Raw genomic sequence first — 10,038 nt, forward strand, 5'->3', positions numbered from 1 at the left:
GTCCTGTGTGGTGAACGACATTTATTTTGAAGTGTCGCCAGGATGTGCTGCTCTTGCACACAAGGAAACTATTAAAGTAGGAAAGGCCATTGCTTCTTCGTGTAGCAGCGCGTGAACGTGTGAAAACTCGTATTACTATTCTGACGTAATGACCCATCCTTCTTTTATAGTTTCCTTGTTTGCATACAGGAAGTGGGAGCCCCTCCGCTACCTGCTCGCTGCGCGTGCGCGTCCAAACCCACAGCGGTGATTGGCTGGACGTCAACATCTCGTGAAAACACGTCACTTGTCAACCAGGAAACCATTGCGACCGAATCTAGAAGAAAAATAGAGAAACTAGATCAAGATAGAAAGTTGACAAGATGACTTTGGGGGATTGCTGGAAGCAGTTATCCTGGCTCTACTACCAATACATCCTCGTCACGGCGTTATATATGCTGGAACCTTGGGAAAGAACGATCTTCAGTATCCTTTTTCTGCTGCTCGACAAAACTTAGAGATGGCAAAAAGATCAGCTAACGTTAGTAGCATGCTAACGTGGGTCAAGCAGGCAACAATACACAGGCATTCGGTTTCTTGTAGACTAACGGTAGATTAGCCAAGATTTAAATACATATTATTTGAAAAACTACGCTATTTGTGGTTTTGATTGATTGATTGAAAACGTTATTAACAGATTGCAGAATGGGTACAGTACAGTACGGCTCAATACATACAATTGTTAAGGGGATGCAGACCAGAGAAAGACTTTCGTCTTGTTTACATCAGGGTCCCCCATTTTCAATTCATCATAACATATATGACAAACAGATAGACAGTACTGCTACATCTATACATTTATGACATACCAGATGTGCAAATACAGTACTGTTTGTGATACAAAAAGTCCAGAAAAGAGAGTATATACATTTGACGTAGAAACTGTACATTGGAGGGGGTGGGTGGGGTACACTGTACATTGGAATATTGACAAAGCCATACTTTGTCATTTACTGTACATTGGAGGGGGTTGGGATAGGAAATTTGCAGGGGCCAGTTTCGAATTGCAGTCTCCCGTAGGTGCTCTTTGAGAGTGGTTTTGAAAGTGGGTAGTGATTCACATTCCTTTACAGCTTTGGGTAGGGCGTTCCATATTGATGTGGCATAATTGCTAAACGTGTTTAGTCCCTTGTTTGAGCCGAATCTGGGTTTAACATGATTTGTGGAGCTTCCTCTGGTGTTGTGATCGTGGTATTCACTGACCTTTGCGAAGTATTTTGACATGTACATGGGTACCTTGGTCGTGTAGTGTATCTTGTAGACCAGGCCCATTGCAAGTTGCTGTACTCTGTCGTCTACTCTAAGCCATCCTAGGTTGTCAAAGTGGGCAGGGGTGAGGTGGGTTTTAGGAGAGTAGGTATAACTTAAACACGAACGTGTTAAAGAGCTGGATTGTGTGATGGGTGACGTTTCTAAGGGAAGGTACGTGATGTAACTTGGTACATGAACATGTGATTTCACTTTCAGCTGTCTATTGGTGCCTGCTGTTTTCATTGCACAGATGGGTAGCTGTTACCAGCAGTTTCTCAAGATAAAACGTATATTATAGACATAACTGAATATTAGAGTTGTTCTTTACAAGGGATCATTGGGTGACATCTTTCTTTCTGTGAGTATTACTTCTGAGTATCTGTAACTAAAATAATAATAATAATAATAATAATAATGCATTTTATTCGTACAACACACTTTAAAATACAATGTAACATCAACGGGATTTAACATTGCATACTAAAACATGGCTGTTCTGTTGGTCACACAGTAACCCATAGACCCTGCTGTTCTGTTGGTCATACAGTAACCTAGCCCCTTTCGTGACTTTCGGTTTGCAAGCCTGTGGCTTTTGTGACCGGAGTCACTTGCCCACCCGCCCCGATCACCCAGTAGAGAAACGACCAAGCGCCGTCAAGGGGCTCGCGGTGTGTCAAGAATACATCCGATCTGAATTTCAAAGATACCCAGCGTACAATATGGGTCCAACACAGCTCCACGATGGGGTCTGGAAGCTCGCAGTTGCCAATAAACAGTTTAAAACATTGTTACTCGACGAGTGGTATTTACAGACCGAACGTCCATCTCCGCCGTTGGTGTCACAGCGCATGCGCACCATGCCGCGTTCACGTTACTGGGAAGAAGCGGAAGAACCAGAGGACATCTCGTTGCTACAACTAGGAAGCCTTCACGCTTTGACTCTATATATATCTATGGATGAAACGCCCACATCCATACTTCCGCAATTCGTGACGCGAAGTGGGAGATATGGGGTCTATAAAAGAATCCCATATGTCCTAGTAGGAATTACCACTAGGAGGTTGACGTGAATGGTTTTTCCCAGTCGGAAGCTGGTTCTTCCGCTTCTTCCCAGTAACGTGAACGCGGCATGGTGCGCATGGCTTCCGTTAGAAAAAATTGTTGCCGGTCTCCGTGACCTGCAAGATTTCAACTACCGGACAAATGAGATTAATTCCGGTCATAGTTTATTGAGCTTTAAAACAATTGATAGGCAGGCTCATGTCATCCTCAAGGCATGTAGATTTATAATATTATTACTTAAAACTAGGCTACTTTTGCGTATACAGTCATTAATATATTCCAAATAAAATAAGTCCCTCGATACTCCGTCTCCGTGCTGCTGCTGACTTGAAATAAAATAGACCGCGTATGTGGCAGTCGGTCCGACACTAAACAGTCTGTTATAATCACATTTTTATGAGCTAACGAATTCCGTTATATTGGACATTTGTATTAATTATATCAAGCGAAGAACTGAGAAAGCAGAGAGACTGCAACATTATCGTGGTTTGCGTGACTACTCTCTCCACCTCAATGTCACGCGGTCGAAAAGGGCGCTTGTCTATTGGACAGTGGAAATGTGTGTGTGGCTGCGATCCTGTGTGTGCGCGCGCGCGTGTGTGTGTGTGTGTCTGTGTGTGTACTGCGGAGCCCAGATCAGCGGAGCCGAGTTTTGACATGGCATTGATCCATTGTTCTATTGAAGCACATTACCTACCACCATCCTCTCGCTAAACAACTTGTAGACCACGGTGTTTTTATGAGTGCCCACAAGTAGCCGTTTTAATAATATAATAAGCCGCGCGCCTCGGTAATAATAATAAGCCGCGTTTTTTCTTCCTTCTTCCCAAGATGCACAGACATAGATAGATAGATAGATAGAGAGAGAGAGAGAGAGAGAGATAGATAGAGAGATTAGATGCAGTGTGCTTGTTTTGCAGTGAGTGCTGCGAGCAGTAATAATAATAATCACTTCCTATATTTGGTTCGCGTTTGGTCCGATGAAGCGAACCGAGACCTACGTTTTTAAAGCTCTCGCTGACAACGTCGTTGTCATTATTAGAAGCAACGAGGAAACAAATGTAATGATCGTTTCGTTCATCGCATAGGCTATTTAATTTTAGCCTATTTTAATACAATTCAAATAATCAAATTGTGCTTAGACTCAGGGAATTATTTTCACCGGACATTAAGACCGGAGAAATTAAATATGTCGGACTTCAGGAGATTTTGCCGGACAAATACCGGTAATTACCGGCTAACGGAAACGCTGGCGCATGCGCTGTGACACCAACGGCGGAGATGGACGTTCGGTCTGTAAATACCACTCGTCGAGTAACAATGTTTTAAACTGTTTATTGGCAACTGCGAGCTTCCAGACCCCATCGTGGAGCTGTGTTGGACCCATATTGTACGCTGGGTATCTTTGAAATTCAGATCTGATGTATTCTTGACACACCGCGAGCCCCTTGACGGCGCTTGGTCGTTTCTCTACTGGGTGATCGGGGCGGGTGGGCAAGTGACTCCGGTCACAAAAGCCACAGGCTTGCAAACCGAAAGTCACGAAAGGGGCTAACGGTAACCCATAGTCCCTGCTGTTCTGTTGGTCATACAGTAACCCATAGACCCTGCTGTTCTGTTGGTCATACAGTAACCTGTCAGCCCTGCTGTTCTGTTGGTCATACAGTCAGTAACCCATAGGCCCTGCTGTTCTGTTGGTCATACAGTCAGTAACCCATAGACCCTGCTGTTCTGTTGGTCATACAGTCAGTAACCCATAGACCCTGCTGTTCTGTTGGTCATACAGTCAGTAACCCATAGACCCTGCTGTTCTGTTGGTCATACAGTAACCCATAGACCCTGCTGTTCTGTTGGTCGTACAGTCAGTAACCCATAGACCCTGCTGTTCTGTTGGTCATACAGTCAGTAACCCATAGACCCTGCTGTTCTGTTGGTCATACAGTCAGTAACCCATAGACCCTGCTCTTCTGTTGGCCACACAGTAACCTGTCAGCCCTGCTGTTCTGTTGGTCATACAGTAACCCATTGACCCTGCTGTTCTGTTGGTCACACAGTAACCCATAGACCCTGCTGTTCTGTTGGTCACACAGTAACCTAACCCATAGACCCTGCTGTTCTGTTGGTCATACAGTAACCCATTGACCCTGCTGTTCTGTTGGTCACACAGTAACCCATAGACCCTGCTGTTCTGTTGGTCACACAGTAACCCATAGACCCTGCTGTTCTGTTGGTCACACAGTAACCCATAGACCCCGCTGTTCTGTTGGTCATACAGTAACCCATAGACCCTGCTGTTCTGTTGGTCATACAGTAACCCATAGACCCTGCTGTTCTGTTGGTCACACAGTAACCCATAGACCCTGCTGTTCTGTTGGTCATACAGTAACCCATAGACCCTGCTGTTCTGTTGGTCGTACAGTCAGTAACCCATAGACCCTGCTGTTCTGTTGGTCATACAGTCAGTAACCCATAGGCCCTGCTGTTCTGTTGGTCATACAGTCAGTAACCCATAGGCCCGGCTGTTCTGTTGGTCATACAGTCAGTAACCCATAGGCCCTGCTGTTCTGTTGGTCATACAGTCAGTAACCCATAGGCCCGGCTGTTCTGTTGGTCATACAGTCAGTAACCCATAGACCCTGCTGTTCTGTTGGTCATACAGTCAGTAACCCATAGACCCTGCTGTTCTGTTGGTCATACAGTCAGTAACCCATAGGCCCGGCTGTTCTGTTGGTCATACAGTCAGTAACCCATAGACCCGGCTGTTCTGTTGGTCACACAGTAACCCATAGACCCTGCTGTTCTGTTGGTCACACAGTAACCCATAGACCCTGCTGTTCTGTTGGTCATACAGTCAGTAACCCATAGACCCTGCTGTTCTGTTGGTCACACAGTCAGTAACCCATAGACCCTGCTGTTCTGTTGGTCATACAGTCAGTAACCCATAGACCCTGCTGTTATGTTGGTCATACAGTCAGTAACCCATAGACCCTGCTGTTCTGTTGGTCACACAGTCAGTAACCCATAGACCCTGCTGTTCTGTTGGTCATACAGTCAGTAACCCATAGACCCTGCTGTTCTGTTGGTCATACAGTCAGTAACCCATAGGCCCGGCTGTTCTGTTGGTCATACAGTCAGTAACCCATAGACCCTGCTGTTCTGTTGGTCATACAGTCAGTAACCCATAGACCCTGCTGTTCTGTTGGTCATACAGTAACCCATAGACCCTGCTGTTCTGTTGGTCATACAGTCAGTAACCCATCGACCCTGCTGTTCTGTTGGTCATACAGTCAGTAACCCATAGACCCGGCTGTTCTGTTGGTCATACAGTCAGTAACCCATAGACCCTGCTGTTCTGTTGGTCACACAGTCAGTAACCCATAGGCCCTGCTGTTCTGTTGGTCACACAGTCAGTAACCCATAGACCCTGCTGTTCTGTTGGTCATACAGTCAGTAACCCATAGACCCTGCTGTTCTGTTGGTCATACAGTCAGTAACCCATAGACCCTGCTGTTCTGTTGGTCATACAGTCAGTAACCCATAGGCCCGGCTGTCTCTGGCTGTAGCAGCTGTGTCTCACTCAGGTGAACTGTGACACGTAACACAACAAGTCTTAGAGTGACGCGGCGCCACCTGCTGGGAGGCAGCAGTAAGGATCTAGATACTCTGTACAACAGGCAGCATCAGATCATCAGTACAACAGGCAGCAGAGATACTGGGTACAACAGGCAGCAGAGACACTGGGTTTAACAGGCAGCAGAGACACTGGGTTTAACAGGCAGCAGAGACACTGGGTTTAACAGGCAGCAGAGACACTGGGTTTAACAGGCAGCAGAGACACTGGGTTTAACAGGCAGCAGAGATACTGGGTTTAACAGGCAGCAGAGATACTGGGTTTAACAGGCAGCAGAGATACTGGGTTTAACAGGCAGCAGAGATACTGGGTTTAACAGGCCGCAGAGATACTGGGTTTAACAGGCAGCAGAGATACTGGGTTTAACAGGCAGCAGAGATACTGGGTTTAACAGGCCGCAGAGATACTGGGTTTAACAGGCAGCAGAGATACTGGGTTTAACAGGCCGCAGAGATACTGGGTTTAACAGGCTGCAGAGATACTGGGTTTAACAGGCAGCAGATACTGGGTTTAACAGGCAGCAGAGATACTGGGTTTAACAGGCAGCAGAGACACTGGGTTTAACAGGCAGCAGAGATACTGGGTTTAACAGGCCGCAGAGATACTGGGTTTAACAGGCTGCAGAGATACTGGGTTTAACAGGCAGCAGATACTGGGTTTAACAGGCAGCAGAGACACTGGGTTTAACAGGCAGCAGAGACACTGGGTTTAACAGGCAGCAGAGACACTGGGTTTAACAGGCAGCAGAGATACTGGGTTTAACAGGCAGCAGAGATACTGGGTTTAACAGGCAGCAGAGATACTGGGTTTAACAGGCAGCAGAGATACTGGGTTTAACAGGCCGCAGAGATACTGGGTTTAACAGGCAGCAGAGATACTGGGTTTAACAGGCAGCAGAGATACTGGGTTTAACAGGCCGCAGAGATACTGGGTTTAACAGGCAGCAGAGATACTGGGTTTAACAGGCCGCAGAGATACTGGGTTTAACAGGCTGCAGAGATACTGGGTTTAACAGGCAGCAGATACTGGGTTTAACAGGCAGCAGAGATACTGGGTTTAACAGGCAGCAGAGACACTGGGTTTAACAGGCAGCAGAGATACTGGGTTTAACAGGCCGCAGAGATACTGGGTACAACAGGCAGCATCAGTACCTTCTAGTAATTTGTCCGAAACAGCCGGTGAGCCATCGGCCTCTTGTTGCTTGGTAACGTGATTCCCAGCCTGTTGACTCTTCTACATGATGGGGTCTGACTGTCTTTTTTACATTTGACCAGATTTCCATTTGTCGCCTTCCTCAGTCATATTTTCATCATTCATGTTTTGTTATATCGTATTGAGATCCTGAACCCAATATGGCGTATTGTATCATGAGCTGACGAGTGAATCGACGCACCCTATGATAATCATCTGAAATAATTTCCGAAATATATACGATATACGTATAATTTAAATGAACAAATAATATGGTTTTATCGCCCTACCCTTGGTTAAAGTGTGTGCAGGCTGCCTGTTTTCATTGGCCAGCAGTTGACCAATTCCAAGCCTTTTCTTGACCCTCCCATCACAACTGTCTTGTTTCCTCTTGTCAAACAAAGAATGTATACGATTAGTGGGACCTCTTTCCTCAACCTTTCCACCCAAGACTCCCTGCTGATCTCTGTAGCGGGCATGGCCGTCTACACCGGCTACGTCTTCATGCCCCAGCACATCATGGCCATCCTACACTACTTCGAGGTCGTTCAATGACCCAAATGGCTCATCCGTGTCCCCTGCCCCGGCCGGAGTCATCCCGGAGTCTCTCGTCTATAACTGTCTGTCTGATCGTCGATTACTGGATGTTGCAAACCGGGTGGAAGTGGGAGTTTTCTCCTCCTCCAATTCCAAAGCTATTCCAAAAGGTTACTCCTCCACCCACCTGGGCTGCCCCGCCCGCACACACCGCCACGGGTCTCTTCCTCTGGTGATAATAACTATTCTTCAGTTTGAGTCTGAATGGAATCTTGATGAACCGTGTTTCCAGAACCAAAGTGGGAGGGGCTTGTCTCATTAGTGGACCTGGGCGGAGATGTTTGAATTTATTGACGGACCAAAAATGCGCTGGATTTAGGTTGGATTTTTTTTTTTGCATATATAGTTTTGACTCCTGTTTCTATAGCAACTGTTTTACAAGTCACTACACTGGATTTGATTGTAGCAGTGTAGCAACATCACATCCTGTGTATTGATGCACCTTAATGTTTGACCAAATATGATGAGACCATTTTAGATGCATATATTTTGCTATTTTGCATATATGTCTGGTTGTAAAAAAATATATATACGGATTTGTTTTTTTTCCGTTCTATATAGGACATTACAGATCTGCCTAGATGCATTTTAAACCCTTAAAATGTTCTATATTGAATAACAATAACTTTCCACCAAATGGTTAAATAAACTACTGAAAATGTCTTAACAGCATCTCTGTACCTTCACCCTCATTGAGATGCAAGGATCTATGAATATGCTAATGCGAAATAATAGATTGATAATGATATTTACCAGAAATTCCAAGTCTGCAGCTTATATTCTTTCAAGACATGTCGATACCTACTCTGCTTTGTGTAGCTGAAGCTAATGGTGTGAAGTTACCACATATTAAACCGTGATAGGTTCAACCTGTTAGTGACATCACACATGCAACTCAATATTCCGGGAAGTACAGAGAAGCTCTTCCTCTCCAGGGGAAGAATGTGAACAAGGAGCTCTGGTGACGAGTTCCGCACAGTTAGTCTGTATAGTGACAGCCGTGCCTAAGAGAAGTTAACCATTAAAACGCATGTCTTGAGTGGAGGGGATCTTTTAAAGGTTTTGTATTGAAAAAGTCCAAAACAAACGCAAATGAACTGGATTACTTATGGCTGTAATGGAACGTACATCCTCTACCCTTTTCCCTGTGGTGGAGTAGTACTTTATTTCGATATTTTAAGCGAGATCTTTTCTCAGCCATGTCGCCACAGACACCCAGTTCATAATATTTGGTAATGCTGCACAGGCGAGGGTGTTCATCAGCGGGCCTATAGGCTCGCTCACCATTGTGCTACCTCGTTAGGTGATAGATGGTGATTTAACAGACGTTTATTTAAATGGGTTCTTCCAGATGGGCCCTTTAAACCATAGTTGTCTTACTGCAAACAATGTAACGGGTTTGTCTCCTATTTGCACAGATGTTCATGGCTTGAATTACAAAGAAGAGAAAATGTGATTTTCAACCCTATGATGCAGGTTGGATGTTTGTTGTACAGTGAACACACAAGGTTCAGACTAATCACACAACTGTCATTTAGTTCAGACTAAACACACAACTGTCATTTAGTTCAGACTAATCACATCGCTGTCATTTAGTTCAGACTAATCACACAACTAATTTAGTTCAGACTAATCGCATCACTGTCATTTAGTTCAGACTAATCACATCACTGTCATTTAGTTCAGACTAATCACACAACTCATTTAGTTCAGACTAATCACACAACTCATTTAGTTCAGACTAATCACACAACTCATTCAGTTCAGACTAATCACGTCACTGTCATTTAGTTCAGACTAAACACAGAACTGTCATTTAGTTCAGACTAATCACACAACTGTAATTTAGTTCAGACTAATCACACGACTGTCATTTAGTTCAGACTAAACACAAATTTCACATTACAGATGGACACATGTTGAACATACAGGAGTTCAAAGTTCTTACAGTTGAACAAATAAACACTAAGATCCATACCTTCATTGTCAACTCATCAGTGAAAATATCCAATCCAGGCCACAAGGGGTTAATTTGTTTATTTAATTTGTCTTCATAGTTTCTTTGTGATTTTGTCTTAAAACATGTCAATTTTTATGAAATCTGATCTTTTTACGACATGTATTCTACTACTGATATATCTCTAGGAAAAATGTGATTATTTCCCCTTTTGAAATGGTGTATTTTCTCACTTATGTGTATATAATCTTTAATAAATCTTCTATAAAGTTTTGTTGTCTGATATGTTGGATTAGGATCAAAACCTTGC

At 44.4% G+C, this 10,038-nt stretch overlaps 1 protein-coding gene across 1 annotated transcript; it reads left to right on the forward strand.

Moving 5' to 3' along the window:
• The first annotated feature begins 300 nt into the window (after positions 1–300).
• sptssa (serine palmitoyltransferase, small subunit A) lies at positions 301–10,038 on the forward strand. Its single transcript, XM_084308730.1, has 2 exons — positions 301–465; positions 7,626–10,038. Exons 1-2 carry the CDS (start codon positions 363–365, stop codon positions 7,727–7,729), a joined length of 207 nt encoding a protein of 68 aa, XP_084164856.1. The 5' UTR covers positions 301–362; the 3' UTR covers positions 7,730–10,038.

Source organism: Notolepis coatsorum (genome assembly GCF_963971535.1).
Source record: "Notolepis coatsorum genome assembly, chromosome: 2".
Classification (NCBI taxonomy): domain Eukaryota; kingdom Metazoa; phylum Chordata; class Actinopteri; order Aulopiformes; family Paralepididae; genus Notolepis; species Notolepis coatsorum.

Excerpts from the sequence above, each read along its gene's own strand:
- sptssa (XM_084308730.1), top strand. The coding sequence starts at position 363 with ATGACTTTGGGGGATTGCTGGAAGCAGTTATCCTGGCTCTACTACCAA. Across the intron at positions 466-7,625 it reads TTGGGAAAGAACGATCTTCA|ACTCCCTGCTGATCTCTGTA; the intron begins GTATCCTTTTTC and ends TTTCCACCCAAG.